Source organism: Brachionichthys hirsutus, unplaced genomic scaffold (genome assembly GCF_040956055.1).
Source record: "Brachionichthys hirsutus isolate HB-005 unplaced genomic scaffold, CSIRO-AGI_Bhir_v1 contig_19, whole genome shotgun sequence".
Lineage (NCBI taxonomy): Eukaryota > Metazoa > Chordata > Actinopteri > Lophiiformes > Brachionichthyidae > Brachionichthys > Brachionichthys hirsutus.
This window is the reverse complement of record NW_027181074.1, coordinates 1-16,722: the sequence shown is the minus strand read 5'-3', so window position 1 is coordinate 16,722 and position 16,722 is coordinate 1. Positions and strand designations below refer to the sequence as shown.

Sequence of the window (16,722 nt, the reverse complement as noted above, 5' to 3'; positions counted from 1 at the left end):
GTGTAAATATTTTAGGTAAAGCACACATGTTAGTTTTAGGGAGAAGGGGGTGGGATGGACTGGGGATTTTTGAGAAACATCAGAATGTCAGAAACAGCTGGAAATGTTGGAGAAACTCTGCCCTCTACTGCCAGCAATGGAGAACTGCATCTGCGTTATGGCAAGTTTGAAGTGGCCCAAAGTTATTGTTCAGTCGTTTAAAGTAAAAAAATATATATAAATCAGGGAAATAATACATTTTCTCGAGAAGAAATATTGTAAAATGACACTGTTAAGGAAAATCTGAGTATTTGCTGTATTGTCAGTGATCAGCGCCAGCCGGTAAAATTGTTATTTATTTTAAAGGTGTTGATCACCAAAAAAAACATCTAAGGCAACTCGTAAAATTTTTCATTTCCCAGGCATTTTGTACTTTCAAAAAAACATTTTTTATCAGAATTCCTGCCAACATTAAATCCCTTCCCAGTAAATTGCTTCAATGCCTACAAGCCCAAATGAGCTTCGATGGTTTTCAGTTTGCTTTTTCCCACCTGCAAACATTCAGAAGCCGTATGATGTGCTTGATATGCTGAATCTTAAGCATTAACCCGAGCATCGGCGGCGGATGCACTGCTCACCTTGCGGGATGTGTAATGGGGGTGCTGGGCCAGCTTGGAGTCCATGCTGTCCAGGCACACTGTGTCCGTGACATTTCCCACAGTGAGGCACGCTTCATCCAAAATGGAGATGACGCCTTTGTGCGGCTGCTCCACAAGGTCCACAATGATCTGGTTGTTGAAGTAGTCGATCTGTGTGCACACAGCTCTGTTACTACCGCATATACAATCGAGCCAAAGTTTTAGTTTTAGTGTGTGTGTGTGTGTGTGATTGTTTGCGTCACTCACGTTTTGCCAGGTGATGCCTTCTCTCTCGTATTCGCTTTGCTCCTGCCTGAGGATGAGCTCGATGAAGAGCTGCTGCAGCTTCTCGTTGCAGTAGTTGATGCAGAACTGTTCAAAGCTGGATGAGGGCAGAGGAGCAAACGTGATCATGGTGAATGGCAGCCCATCCGTCTAACTGCAGATACAGTGGGCTTTACAGCACAAGGGGACCCCACCTGTTGTTGTCAAAGATCTCAAAGCCGTAGATATCCAGCACACCTATGACTGTGTTTTTCCCATGAAGCAGTGGGTTGTAGTTTTTAACTTTGATGACACTGTTGATGCGGCCTATGATCCAGCCGAAAAGTCTCTCATATAGAGCCTGGAGCAGGGACATGAGTGTACCGTATAAATCTCATCCTGGTGAGCAATCGTGTCAAGAAACAAATACATGAAATAAGGAAGAGGACCTTGACGAAAGCGTCACGGCCAAAGCAGGCCTCCTGCTCCGAGTGACCCTTCTCAATGACCTCGCCGCCCCCGGTGGCAACGGTTCGGTAGAGCAGGCTTTTACTGACACGCTCTGGATCCGTTTCCGTCAGCTCAGAAATGTGGTTGACGGCATCGAGATCCAGGATCTGAACGCTCTCCCCGTCGCTCTCGAACTGCAACTCTCCCTGAAAAAGAATAGCGTTTTAAATTCATCACGTAACCAGGATCTCTCCTCGAACCTCTCAGTGTTGGCTATATATATATACACATCAGGTTAAAGAAACAGTTCAGCCCAAGATGAAGTCAGTCATAAGCTATTGACCACCATGATGATGGAAATTCAGGTGGCGTTTGGAAGTGTGTAAAACATTTCTGGAGCATCAGAGCAAAGCAACTTTTCAAAATTCTCCTTAACCGCTAAAGACAAGAGGGTCGTTCCAAAGACAAAAATCAAAGCTATATATTTAAAATGGACTCCACACAACTTGTAAGATCCCAAAAAATCGATTTTGCACCTTCCTCTTCTAAAGTGAGCTAATGCTTGTAGCATAAGAGCAACAGGGAAGGATTCAGTATAACTGGCAGGCTAAAGAACGTAATGCTCGCATCTCATTTGGATCTCGGGGGGGGGGGGGGGGGTTGAGGGTGAACTGCTCTTTCAAGGAAATACATGAACATTTCCTCACCAGCAGAAGAATTGAGGCCAGGATCTGATAAACCGACTGAATCTCCTCCTGCGAGAAGCCGATCACCTGCAGGGCATTCAGCACCGCTTCGTGGTTCGATCGATCGCTGTTGTTGGATTTCTGTCGAAGAACAAGGATTGTATATAAGAAAAGGCATTTCTAAGCGCTATTATGCCAAACAACAAACACACACACACACACACACACACACACAAGTTGACAAACTCACTGTTGCTGTTACTCCTTGTTTGGTGAACGTATAAAGAGCAGGATCGTTCTGTAGATGGAGCGACTTCAGCATGTCGTCTGAGCCGCCGTGCAGCAGCTGACGAACACATCAAACTTTAGTTTCAGACATGATCCTATTGTAGAGGAGCGCTTACTGAAGAGGAGCATTCACCTGGTAGAAGGAGTGGAAGTTCCTCTCCCCCTCCTGCTGCTGGACCACCCTGGACTTGAACAAGAGAAGAGATTACAGGAGCGAACCAAAGAGCTTCCTCAGACTGCTCTGCTTTACAGCAGGCCCCCAATATTAACATAATAATAAATGTGTTTTGACCATTTTTATATATTATAATTGAAAAAGAATATCACATTGAAATATTTATTCAGTGTGTTCTTGAATTATTATTTTTTGAACGTTGATAGTTCAGAAGTTGGTGTTGATTCCAAACATGTTTCTTCTGGATCTCATTCAAATTGAAGTTGATTTAATGCTTTTATTAGTCATAGCTTCTCAATTTGGTTAAGAGCTTCTTGAGTTGTGTCACAAACCTGACATGACCTGACAGATCGAGAGTCACATGACATGGAATAAGACACGTCTGGTCTCCACCTTAGCTGCGCTCAAAGTGCCTGAATCCAAGCAGTGAAGGAAGGACCACCTTTGACCATTTAACAATTTATTACAATAATCTGAGGGTTTAAAAACAACAACAACAAGCTGATCAATCAGAGATTGCAGACCCTCGCCTCCAAGTGCCCTATCTCGCAATGTTAAAGAATCCTTTAAAAAATTATAGAATCTGGATCCAGATCCGGATCAACGCCATTCTCGGGGAGGACCGAGCCACGGAAAGAACCTTGCTTGTGTAATAATTTCAAGTCGATTGGGTTACTAGTTTTTGAGTTATGCGCGCGGACAGACAAACAAACAAACAAACAGACGGACCCAATTGCAATACCCTCGCCTCCCCTTCGGCGAGGGTAACAAATAAAAGTGAGCACTCATTGTGTCACAGCAACACCTCGATCACTGTTTCTATAGAAACATGACAGCGAACGGTTCATTCCGCCCTCCGACAATGAGCCACGGCGCCACCGAGCGCCAGACGGTTGTTCGACAGAGCGGATAAATGCAGCACCATCATGTACCCCCCCCCCCCACCCCCCCAGGTGAGTCATTCATTAGCACTGCACCAGCTTCAGAGACACATCTATTCGTGGACATTCCCTCGCACCTCTTTGTCACTGCCTCATGAAGCATTCAGGAGGAAAAGAGGAAAATTAAAGCCTGAACGAGCAGAACTTTTCTCTGCAGAGATGAAATAGAATTCCTTTGACTTTGCGTGTCAGAGCCCCTCATTGTGCCGTCAGCCCCCCACCCCTCCCCTCACCTTCTCCAGCAGGTAATTGTTGATGTGTCCTCCGGTGGGGTCTCCATTGAAGTTGAAGTTGATGTCCATGTACTTGCCAAAGCGGCTGGAGTTGTCGTTGCGGTTTGTCTTTGCGTTCCCGAAGGCCTCCAGCACGCAGTTGGATTTGAGCAGCACATCCTTCACACTTGATTAATCGAGACAGGAACACGTGAGAGGCCGCCAACGGGGAGTTGGAAATGGAGTCAGAGGAGAGGAAATAAGTGACTTGATTGATGGTCACGTGATCCAATCAAGAGCAGACCCACCTGGGTTTGCCGTTGTAATGTCTGCTGTTGACCTAAAGCACCACTGACCTCTCGACCTCGGCCCGCTGGCTCGGGTTGGTGATGGCTGCGATGTACTGCATGATGTATTTGCTGGCTTCCGTTTTCCCTGCTCCACTTTCACCTGAAACACAAAACAGAGACATTTTACAAGAGACCAGCAAAAACCACACGTCAAATTATTTACCGCGTTTTATTCCCAGGATGACGAAGGTGTTTGAATCCATTCATTTTCATGTCCGCTGTATCCGCCTGGTGGGTCACGGGTGTTGCTGGAGCCTATCCCAGCTTTTCTATGAGCGAGAGGTTGGGTACACCCCGGAAGCGTCGCCAGTGCATCGCGGGGCCACACAAAGGACATACAACTACCGCACTCACACGATTCTGGTTTGCCCAATTCACCTAACTTACATGTTTTTTGAGGTGGGAGGAAACAGGAGAACCCGGAGAAAACCCATGCAGACACGGGGAGAACACGCAAACTCTGCACAGAAAGGAACTGAACGCAGAACCTCCTTTCTTATGTTTAGGTAATTTAAAACCGTATTTCATGAACTACTGTATGATGCATGTTTTTGCAGAATGAAGACGATGCACCGGAGGGAACCAACACTGTCACAAGGAGAACATGCAACCTCCACAGAAAGGATTAGAACCAGATTAAAACTTTGTTTTCAGAACCTTCTTTGCGCTGGAAGGAGGTTGCACCACCTCTAAAAAAAATGTTCTCGCCTCCAAAGGTGGCGTATTTGGGCAAATGGTTGTGACATCATAGTGGAATTTGTTTGGCAGAGTTTTGCTGTTACTGAATGTCCTCTAGTTTATTATTATATTAGTAGTACCGGTAGTAGTAGTAGCAGTAGTAGTAGTAGTAGTAGTACTGATGGAAGCATGAGTAGCAATAAAATGAATGTGTTGTAAGCCTGGATTGAAACCAGTCTAAAAGCCTCGGGTCACACAGCGGAGAGTTCAGCTCGTCAGCTTCAGGATGTTTCCGTGAGTAAAACAAACAGACCTGATATGACGATGCAGGTGTCTTTGGCCCGCCTCTTCATGGCCTTATAAGCAGCATCCGACACCGCGTACAGGTGAGGAGGGTTCTCGTACAGCTCCCGGCCCCGGTACGCATCAATGGTGTCTTTGCCGTAGATGTCCATCTGTCTGTAGGGGTTCACCGAGACCACCACCTCCCCTATGTAGGTGTAGATACGGCCCTTCCCAAACCTACACAGACAAAGGAAACACTGATCGTCCATCTATAACTATCTGTCTGTCTGTCTGTCTGTCTGTGTTCATAGCCAGGGACGGTGGTCATGGTGATAATCCTAATTTGTTGTTTTTTCTTATTTTGATGGTCATTTATTTTCTGTTTCCTGTTTTATTTTGGCAGTTCTTTTCTCCTTGCTGTATTTCTCACCTCACACTTCCTGTCTCCTACTTTCTCATATCGTTTGCCCTGTATTATCTCTTTCCTTTTGGGTTTATGTTCTGTGTTCTTTTCTCATCAGCCCCTTTGGCGTTCTCTTTAACTGTTTCCACCGGTGGCTGATTGTGTCTTCCTCTGTCTCGTCCTCCAGTGGGTTTTATGCGATGTATTGTGGCATGTTCCAGCCCTTATCTTTGTTTGTTTGGTTGAGATTTTGATTTTCATTCATAAAATCATTGAACTGCACTCCTGTCTCTCTGGCACTCCCTTTCATATTGCTGAAACCTGAACAATCAGCCCCGGGTTTTGCCCCATTTGCCAATGATGTTTTTATGTCATCCATATGTCATTCAGCTTCTCCTCGTGTGTATGAAGACTGAACAAGAGGACAGTCATCACTATTTCCTATCACATTATGTAGAGTTTTAACAAGCAGAATTTGGATCAAAGGCCAATAAAAATAGTTTTATTTGCAATAAATTTCAAGCCCACTCTACTACAGTTTAAGTTGTCTATTTTTTTAAAATATATTTTTAATGAAAATTTCAATTTGAAGTGTGTTTATTTCAGACCGAAATATCCAAACAATCATTGAATGAACTTGCTATAGAATTTGGCACAAATATTCGCGGTCCCCAGAGGACGACTCCTGAAGCCTGCAGAAGTTGTTTCAGAGTGACAACGTTTGCATCTCTATCCTGAATTGATTCTCATAAAGACATTCATACCCTCACTGCGAAAAAACATCAGGCCACGACTTGACTTGTCCCAATCACCGCACAAACTCATCGTGAGAGCAGTGTGCGTAGATCAAGCCGGATGTTCAATGTTGTTGCATCAATTGAATATTGGTTTTATTTTTATTTGTATTGTTAAATTTGTATTGTTAATTGTGGATGATTTATGTACGAAGGACTTTCAACGGAAACAAGACCGCAAGGGCTTTTTTGAAATGCTCCTCTTAGACAGGATGTTTGATTTTATTTGTACTGTAATACATGCTACTGTGTGACTGTACTTGTACTCTAACATTCTATCTAATAAATATATTCATATATTCATTCATTCATATTCAATCAGTATAAATCGTGCTGTATACATACAATATCGCTGTCCGTCTTTCTATCTTCTAGATTTCACTGTTCGATGTGGAGAAATAAGAAAATGTCAGTATCTCAAAATAATCTTTTGTACTTTGATTCCTATTAAATGTATGCTATGATGGTGCACTTCCTACAGGATTAGTGAAAGGGGAACAGATAGCTTTCACTGCATCGTTTCATGTCTCGTCAGGGAAACAAGTCCAATGTGTCTGACGTGGAAGAGATATTCTACCTCTTCCTGAACAGATGGGAGTGGGCGTTGGTTGGATTATACGTCTACTGAGTGTGTAAATGGGATTAGCTGAGTTTCTGTGCTTTATTCTGGCAAATAATCTCACTGCAATGCCATCATTCAGAAAAAAATTCAGAAAAAAATAAAAATGCTGCAGTCATCCTCATTGTTACACTGTAATCATTAATCTTTTCACATTAACGTTTAATCCTGCATCCATGTGGACTCAGGCTGCGCTCAAAGCCAGGGAAATTTTGGGAAATAATACTTTAGTTTTAGCTCATTTGTGACCTCAACCTTTAATAATACATTACCTTGTTTTAAACAATAACATTATCACTATCACATATTCATGGCAGCTTTCTGTCTCCATGGGGTCGCCATTCAATTTGTCCTAAGCGGCCGTCTTTCATCAGGTCCGTCAACAGCTGGAGGAGTCGGGTCATAAACAAGCAGAAATGTCACGAGATTAAATCACAGATTTGTACTAACTGTTCTGAGTGAACGGACCCACGCTGTGCTATTGCTGCAGCCAAACTGTTTGCAACACAGAACGGATTAATGCAGAGAAAAGAGACGCACTGAAGTTTATCATTAACTAGAAAAGCACTCGTTGAGCTCAGACCTCCGCCAAGCAGATCAGTCCCCTCTTAATTGGATTTACACCGTCCACATGGTGATCTGGATCATCAGCAAAATGTTCTAAATTGTTCTTGGTGTCTTTATACACCAACCATGAAAAGTAAAAGTGAAACAGAGTTGATTTTTTAACTGAGTTTTGAATACATAAATGGAGTTTTCAATTATTATTTTATCTTGACCTCATTTTGGATCAGATCCAGAAGACATATTTCATGATAGTTCATATCGGACCCCTTTATGACTCATTTTAGTCGAGTGAATTGAATGCACATTTTACAAATCAGGATTTTTTTGTATGCAGATGGGTTTCTGGATTGCTCTAGAAATTTAATGGGATCGAAATTAGACCAAGACACATCTTCAGATTTGTTGTTTTTTTCCATCAAGATCCATCCAGCAGTTTTTCTGTAGTCATGCTAATGAACAGACAAACGGTGTTTAAAAACATAACCTCCTTGGACAGGATAAACTGCTGCTTTTCACTTTAAACTCTGCTAAAGGCAGATGGAGGGACGTCAGCAATGAAGCAGTAGCAGGCCATTATTTTCATGTTCATTCTTGACAGTGACAAGTTTAGGATAGAAGCAACATACTTTTATTTGTAAGGATCCCATGCATGCCATAGAGACAGAGTCAGAGAATAACCCGAAGACAAAAGGAGAATGTCTCTCAGTGGCGTGCAAAACCCAACACTCCTGCACAAATACTCGTTCGGAGGTTTACAGCTCAATTTTCAGGTGATTGACTAATTCTTCAACTTAAGCATCCTTTCTTTCTGAAACATCTGCATCCATAACATTAAACTGGATAGACTTGTAAAACTATGAAAGATACAGAATCCAAATGAGTTCAGATGCAGGTTTTCTAACCTTGTCAGTATCACTCAGCGGCTGAAAAAGGCAAAGCCTCTGTAAACATTTTATGTTATAGAAAACCTGCATCTGAACTCATATCTCTTATGTTATATAGGAGCTATGAAAGGGAGGGAGAACAACATGAGAAATTCCAGTATGCATCTCGGTAGATTTCCATCAGCTGAGCTCGGTTGGAGAAACAGGTTATTATGTGTGCCAACTGCCTGTGAAATAAAAAAAAGGGAGTGACTGCAGTATATTTCCACTCAAGTTCAAAAATAGGCAGAAGGTCATGTGACACAGCAAAGACCAATGAATTGTATTTTATATTTCAGACATGATGGAAAAAAACCCCCCACGATGGCACGAACTGCCTCTCCTTGTAAATACCTGACCTTCCCTGGCATTTCTATGGGCTAACCCCAAACCGCAATCGCAAACAAAGCATGACAACACAGCCATAACCAGCTCCCTAGAATCTATTGGGCCATTGCAAAAAGCTATTTGAGCAAGCTGCAATAAAACCGCTGCTGCTGCTGCCCATAAAACTGTCTTATCTCTAAGACCATAGCTTTACCTTGTGAAATACCTTTTTGTGTACAAAGAGTTCTTGTGTATTGGCACAAGAACAAAACATTTTGATCCAACGCATTGTAAATACTAATACCATTTCCAGCCCTTGCAGGTGATGAAATCCAAACACAGCATGCAGAAGCTGACCGCTGAGCCGGTCTCGTGTGCTGGGCATGTTATTCTGACATACATTTTATTTGGCATCCAATAATGATGCCAGCAATAAGACGCTCGTCATGATTGCTCTCACAAACCAATAGAGAGGTCAGCTGGGAGGTCAGCCCGGGTCTGCAGACTCATGAAGCCGGGACGACGCACCGTGTGACAAGACTGTTAGAGGAGGTTCTGCTGTCCTTAAATAACAAGGATTTAATCCATTGAGCGTGAAAGAGACAGGGATCACTGGCAAGTTGGTGGACGAGGACACGGCCTGGGGTGATAGGGTGCAGAAGAACTTAAGCTGAGAAGCTGAGTCAGAGTCACAGAGAGAGAACATCCTGCGTCGAGGCCTGTGCAGCACTAAGAGGATGACTCAGTCTGGATGTTGGGAAAATCATCCCGAGAAACCTTCTTAGCGCTTGATCCATCTCCTCATTTAAAATAAGATTTAAAAAAATCATTTAAGATACATAAACCTTTCTACAGTTGCTTAAATGTTGTTTATTTTGTCATGATTTATAGTTTGAAACAATATTCTGAGTGTTATAGCTGTTGAAAACGCACGTGGTTTGTCCAATGGGGCCTCGTCGTTAGTATTATCATTATTTGACTTGACTCAAAGTGTGAATGGAGTGATGTAGAGACATGTAATAACCAACAACTCTAGAGATACAACACAAAAGCACAAGAGTTCCCTGTAAGGGTCATTAAAAAAATTTAAAGAAAGAAACAGTATATGTATATGCTATACCTGAAAATATTCGATCCAAACTTCTGCTTTTGAAGCTGTGATGTATAAACGAATGTCATGTACTGCATCTTGACTGTGGAAACTGCATCCGATGCAGGCTGTAGATACTGCGCTAACCTTCAACACGCAGGCGTTGTCTCCCGCAGCTCGACATTGTTTACCAGCTGGCTGTGACACATTCCCACACTCACTCAGACGCATTCTCACAGCGACGTTCGTCACATTCTGGCTCAGAATGTGACGAACGTCGCTCCGATCTTGGACAGAAACAACATCTGGAACACTCTCTGTACACATTGTGCTGCAGTTAAACCAGGTGTGGGTTCAACAGCTGGAGTGAAGGCGTGTAATCTGAGAAAAGGGTCTTTGTTTGGGATTGTAGAACGTCTCAGCTGGTGGTTTTCTCCAGAGCCGTCCTTCAAACAAACCAGAGAGCGTTGATGATGTTTGGAGTGAGTTCACTGTGGTGGATTTATTGCCCTGACGACTAATCGAGCAAGGCCTCTAACTGTTAGGAAAAGTACTGAGCTCTGATTTTAGGACCATACTAGAGGTATAATTATGCAAACTCACACCCTTAAATAGGATTTCAAAGCATTCTAGTCTGGAGTTTGCTTTGTATCTACCTGGTGAAGTATCCCCCCCCCCTTCTTCTTTTTTTTTTTTACCCTCGATCTGTTTTATTATGGATGCTACATAGGGAATGGTACATGTGAACCTCCTCTCACTGCTGCAAGGAGAACAGTAATTATAAAAGTCCCTTAAGGAGAGTGAGTCATCAGCTGTGGATTTGTCTATTGTCACATTATATGTTGGTTGTTATGAGAAGATATTGATTAGGACAGCTTAAGTATGTTGGTCTGAAGATATTGATGATATTAAAATTACTTGACCTCCTTATCCTCAGCGGCAGCTGGTTCGGCCTTACATTTTGGGGAGGTGCAAGACTGGAGAAAACCTTTTGAACTTTAGCTGATCTGTTCTGTTTATATTGTTGGTGTTGTACATCACAACAAATCAGATCATTTAAGATAAATCTTGGGTCAGGATTTTTTTTAAAGCATTATTCAGCAGGACAAAATGCAGTAAGTTATTTTATATTGCTTGGTTGAGTCAGTAGTTACTGATGATGTGGCGTCTATTTATAACTTCAACAGAGCAGTGATGCTGTAAACTTCGCATTGTTTCACTTTTGTTTGTACACAAACTTCCCATAAGTCCCCACGTTTATCATAGAAACAAGAGGAGCAGCTGAAAGTACATGTTTTTGTTCAAACACAGATTCAGACTGTCTGTGTTGGGTCTGTATCTGCGTGCAAACAGTGTCAGCCGGGTGAGTGGTCACCAACGCTGCAGGACAACAAGGCAGAAATTCATCCCAGTAGTCTGCGGTTGGTACTGCCTACATCAGATGGCCAAGGAGAAATCTGCTCCTCTATGGCCTGCATTGTTGTATAGAAATGCAGGCCGAGTCATGAATCATGAGTTTCCTCCTCGTGGAAACACCCACCAACAACCGCTGTTTACTGGGTACACAGGAATGGTCTGTTTTCGATTTTCACATCTCTAATTTCACTGTGTTTCATTCTCAAACTCAGTTGGGACAAAGGTAAAGGAGAGCCAGTCAATTATCATATGATCGAGTCATATACTGTCTTCCACAGCATATTGAGTTTGAGCTTGTCTGGGGAACCTATAGAACAGGTGAATAGAGTAAAATTACTGGGCACAATGATTGTTAGCCAACTGTCATGGTCAGAACACGTTGATACCATAGTGAAGAAGATGGGTAGCGGTATCTCCGTGGTGAAGAAATGTCTTTCTTTTGTACCTACACACATTGTGGGGCAGGTGGCTAAATCTTTAATTTTATGTCACCTGGATTATTGTATGGTCCTCTGCATTCAAAGGTCAACGAAAGAAATTGCAAACTGCCCAGAACAGAGCTGCCAGGTGAGTGTTACACTGTCCCATAACAACAAACACTATTTTAATATGTGAGTAGGGAATTAAAAGACCTAATGTATGAATGCAATAATGAAATATTAAGCATGAATGTAATAACTTTTCTTAAAAATGTCTGATGATGTTTATAATTTTATAATGTTTTATTGCCTTTAGATTATCATTGTTAAGTGAATTGTGATTATATGGATCGTGTGTGTTATGTTTTGTGTTGTCTTTTTGTGTGGACCCCAGGAAGACTAGCTCGTCACTTTGATGGCAGCGAATGGGGATCCTTTTAAATGGGGATCCTTTTAAACAATAAACAATAAACAAACTTACTAAATACTAAGTATTTAGTAAGTACAATAAACAAACAATAAACAATAAACCAGTCAAAAATCATTTATAGATGCAAACTCTGAAGAAAATGCTATTTCATATATAAGTAAATGTAAATGTAAATGTATTCTAGCCCAAATGAGAGGTCTTTGCTGAAGTTGTAAGTTCCATCGCTTTCAGCACTCTTTCAATCGACCTGAGGGACCAACTTTGGTATTGTACCGCCCCCTGCTGGATGACCCATATATCGTCAATGATTTTCCTATAAAAGGAGCACATGTACGTCGCTTCCGGTCTTTTGAACCCATTCAAGAATCCACGGAGATAGGCGAGTTCGGAGGTGAGCGGCTTGAATCCACGTCCATCCAGCGCTGATGTGAAACTTGTAAATCGTGTTTAACTTGAGAAAATGTTATTGGAGAGTAAAAGCTGTGACGCTGCGCCATATTTATCCAGGAAGTGCCATTTTAAGTGCTTTCTATCTGGCAGCGTGTTTGAGTATTTAACAGATGTTTGATTCCTTTCATGTTTGCAGACTGAATCTTGCACCGAAAGCCGCGATGGAAAGGTGAGACGGAGTTTAATGTCATGACTCGGCGCGGTGGATGCTCTCCCGTGTTACTGGATGGGCCTGAACCTGAACGCGTTCCTCGTGAAGTTGTCTTGAGTTTATTTGGTCTGACCCTTTGGAACGTACCAACTGTCTGAAGCTGCAGACCGTTCCAGCGAGGCTCAGCCTGCAGTGGTTCTGTCCTTTCCTGTAGCGTCTGCTAGAGAGATGCGAGGCGGTTTGAGGCCCTGCTGTGTGACCCCTCACGGCAGGGTTATAGGTAAACCTCCAACACGCGCTCCGATCGATCGAGTATCGGGTTGAGCTGATCGGGGATCAGGCAGAAGCTCATTTCTGTGAATGTTCGCTGCCAATGGGCCTCTCTGCTAAATGATGATGGTGCGAGAACCAAATCCTTCCAGTATTTTTAAATGAATAACTTCCTAAATTGTCAGCCTCGTTTCTAGAGTACTTTAATAAAATCTACTGCTTTATACAATCAGCTGCTATTAAACTATCACGTTCTCTTCAACAGGCCAAACATTGTTCGGCCGCCACCCTTTCATGCTGCGCTTCGTGTGAAGTGACACGGCAGCGATGCGCCTCACCCCCCCGCCCTGCTGCGACCTCCGGACTGACCATCGGCTGCTCAGACGTCAGGTTTGTGATGTGAAGCCATGTTGTCAAAATGGCGTAACGTGTGCAACTGCTTTGCCTTGAGCCAATCTCACGTGCACCAATAACGCGTGAATAAAAAGGTGCGTCTGCTGGACTGGGGATGTGGTTGCATCGCCTTCAGCTCAAATCTGCCCTCGACCTTCTGGCTCGTGTTCCGACTGGGGGTTAGCGGGAGTGGAATCGGTTTGATGCACGAATCGGGTTTGAAATCAGACTGTTTGCGTTAAAGGAAAGAGGGAGGTGAGTTGGGGGGCGTTGGTGTTGTGCAGACCGTTCCAGCGAGGCTCAGCCTGCAGTGGTTCTGTCCTTTCCTGTAGCGTCTGCTAGAGAGATGCGAGGCTGTTTGAGGCCCGGCCGTGTGACTCCTCACGGCCGGGTTATAGGTAAACCTCCAACACCGCCGTCGAGGCTCCTGTTTCTCCTACTCCAGTATTTATTAGGTTGTAGATGCATTTCTCTTTTTGTTTTTAGGAGCAGAAAACGCAGCAGCCGAGCTTCCCAGGCAGAAGGTCTGGAGGCCTGAAAAGGTATGTTGACCTGAATGTTTCTGCCTCTCACCTTTTCTTGTGTATTCGTAAGAACTTTCTTTATTTTTAAGACATCACAGCGTCCTTTCGACCTCGGCAGGAGAACGAATGAGATTGTCTTCTCGTCGAAAGCGGCGCGTACCTCGATCTGTAAGAGTTCCTGCACGGCATGACTCCAGGTGAGCATTCCGTGGGCCTCCAGGTCAGTGACTTTTAAGTGAGGAGTTACTAAAGTATAATTTCTTTTCAGGTTTCAACAGAAGAACGAGCTGATCTGAGGGGAAATCAAGATTTCACACACTGATGTTAAACGCCTCCGTAATCTGTGAATTCTGTGCTCGTGTGGAGGAACGCGTGTTAACAAGAACCGCAGGGATGAATGTTGATGGAGAAAATAAACGTACAAGAAACACTTGAATAGTAAGCGTCTTTATTACATCATTGCTCTGCACTTCAAAGCAGGTCGGGTGGCATCAGTGCAGTGCTGAACACGAGCCATGTGAGGGTGCCATCGCACCAACAGATTCCACGAGTTTTCTCTCCCTTCTGTACAGCAGTGAATATTGTCTAGTCGGAATAAAACGAGCCACAAATAATACCTTTACAAACACTCATTGCATTGTTTCACCATAAATGATGGTTCATTTCACATCCTTGTGTAAAGCTCTCTTACGAGGGCTTGTCTGGGCTGTAGTGTTGCACCGTAAAGCAACAGAAGAGTCCATGTGAAAAGCTTTATGCTCATAAATTTAGGTTTTACAGGAGCCTTAAATATATTTGAAGTGTCTTCACTGAATAAATTTGCAGTTAATTATGGAGGTCTCATTTAGTCGTCGCCCTACATGATTGTCCAATTCCATAATCATTGGTCAATAATCACCCGAGATATTGAACAACCAATTTTGGAGCTCCCATTTACGGCAATGTTGCTGAAACCTTCAAAGCGATCTAGAATCCAGGGTCATTCTTTGTGGATCTTCACCAAAATTTAATCACCTGTTTGTGGTAAGATTCCCAACATTTCCTGGAAATTTCATCACGATCCTTCCAGAACCTTTTGAGTTAACTTTCTATTGGAAGGACGGACGGACAAAGGAACCAGCGATTATGTAAGCTCCGTTTCGGCAGAGGTAACGAAAAACGAAAACCGACAACGTCCTCTTGGCGGCTGTCAGCGGTTGCCAGTCTGCACTCTACCTGTATGACTCACCTTTGTGTCAGAAGTTGCCATAGAATTTAAACTTTCACGTTACAATTTGTTGCATCTAGACTTACACAGCTGCAGATCTGTCATCCTACGCATGCAGGAAGACGGAGGGGGAGAGAGGAAGTCTTGATGGAGATCTGAGTAGCTGCATGGCGGGTCACTGTTTGGGTACTGCTGTTATTCTGCAGTATAAAACCAGCTAAACACCAGATGTAACCGATTCTCCGCTGCTGGTGGGTGCTCTGTCTTTAAGACGATGCAGTCTGATCGTAAAGTCCCATTACTCATGATCTTCCAATCAATTTCTATATCGAGTGTGAGCTGAAGACTGCATGCGATCCAGAAGTGACTGCTGTGTGACTCAGACGACCTTTTAACAGTAAGAACTAAAGATCACGAGGAACCACCTCCAGAGGGAGGTGCTTTCCCCCCCTGTTTTCTTCTGTTACCATAGTGACTCAAAGAAACTCACAAATCTGATGGACAGATAGATGTTGGGAACTCTGGCTGCAAATTAAAACTTTGTAGACAGTGACTGAACAAAGCAATCCCCACTCAAGGTCCGATTAGCAGATTTCTTTAGAGGGTTTGTAGGCCTTCATAATGTCATTGAATTTGTTTGGTTGCTTGGAGACGGATCAGTTGTATTTATTTAGGCTCTTCAGTTAACTGTCTGTCTTTGAAAGCCCTTAATGAAGCTGGAGTCTCCTTTTTCTCAGGAGAAATATTGTTACAAATTTCTACTTTGAGCATCACAAATAACCACCTGTCATACCCCTAATAGCTAATACAACAGGTACAACTTGTAATAGGCAAGCTATCCTTTTAAACGCTCTAAATACAAAAACAACAGAACTGCACATTTAAATACACTTAGAATTACTGATATTGATTCAATTAATTTCATTTAAAAGGTGATTCACGCCATGCACGTATAGAATACAAGACTTACGTTGCTAGCTGAATCAATTTAAATCATGCAAGTGGACATATTGTCAGATTAGTCGCGACACTTTTGTAATGAATGGCTATTTGGTGAAAACAGTAACAGCAGTAAAATAAATAAGCTAAACAGCTAGCCTCAGACATGCTATGATGACTAGCTTGGCTACCTGAAAAACACTTAAAATAAAGATGCACCCACACAAAACAAGTGCAGAATATGCAGCTTCCACAGCATCCATCCGTCCATCCGTCCGTCCATCCGCCCATTTTCTTGTAGACGAGACGACTTCAATCGTCTTCTCCACGGCCGCTTTATCCGCCTTGTGGGTCACAGGTGTTGCTGGAGTCAAAGCTGACTACACCCCAGACGTGTCGCCAGGGCATTGCAGGGCACTTCCACATCAATTCGACCAAATTCAGTGTATTTGTATAAAGTCTCCCTACATCCCTAAACCGCAGGACAGTATATTAAGATTTCCATAGCAGTTAAATATCTCATGGCTCAGAGACCCAAAATTAGAGCTGCTTGAATGAAAACATTGAAAAGGCATTTCAAGACAAAGTTCAAATGCTGTGAAAGGGGTTTAGAAATGGCCTCTTCCCTTACTCAGCATTCCCTGAGTGAACTTAACGCACCCACCCAAAACGTTTAACATTTGTCTCGCATGCTAAACGTCGACGCTGAACCTTCTGGCTCCAGCATTCAATAACTGACATTCTCAAGTCGCAGCTTGACTCTGCTGCTGGATGGGAGCGCTTGGTTTTAGAGCCGACACTGAGGAACACGTTGTGCTGCCAGTGCTTTACTCCCGGGTTCCCAGGAGATAAAG

General features: G+C 43.2%; 1 protein-coding gene and 2 non-coding genes across 3 annotated transcripts; 2 read left to right on the top strand and 1 right to left on the bottom strand.

Annotated features, from left to right (window-relative positions):
• Window positions 1-617: 617 nt before the first annotated feature.
• On the bottom strand, window positions 618-5,170 carry LOC137917228 (unconventional myosin-Id-like; the record flags this gene model as incomplete). The annotated part of the gene is made up of 10 exons (XM_068760050.1): window positions 4,975-5,170; window positions 3,990-4,083; window positions 3,655-3,820; window positions 2,439-2,492; window positions 2,268-2,363; window positions 2,039-2,158; window positions 1,331-1,537; window positions 1,097-1,242; window positions 885-999; window positions 618-788 (listed from the first exon to the last, which is right to left on the bottom strand). Coding segments are annotated over exons 1-10 (1,311 nt in total), but the record flags the coding sequence as incomplete, so codon positions are not given.
• Window positions 5,171-12,695: 7,525 nt separating this feature from the next.
• Window positions 12,696-12,832, top strand: LOC137917229 (small nucleolar RNA SNORA9). Its single transcript, XR_011106582.1, has one exon. It is a non-coding gene; the product is annotated as a small nucleolar RNA SNORA9 (small nucleolar RNA).
• A 644-nt stretch (window positions 12,833-13,476) lies between these two features.
• LOC137917230 (small nucleolar RNA SNORA9) lies at window positions 13,477-13,613 on the top strand. The gene has a single exon (XR_011106583.1). It is a non-coding gene; the product is annotated as a small nucleolar RNA SNORA9 (small nucleolar RNA).
• Window positions 13,614-16,722: the final 3,109 nt, after the last annotated feature.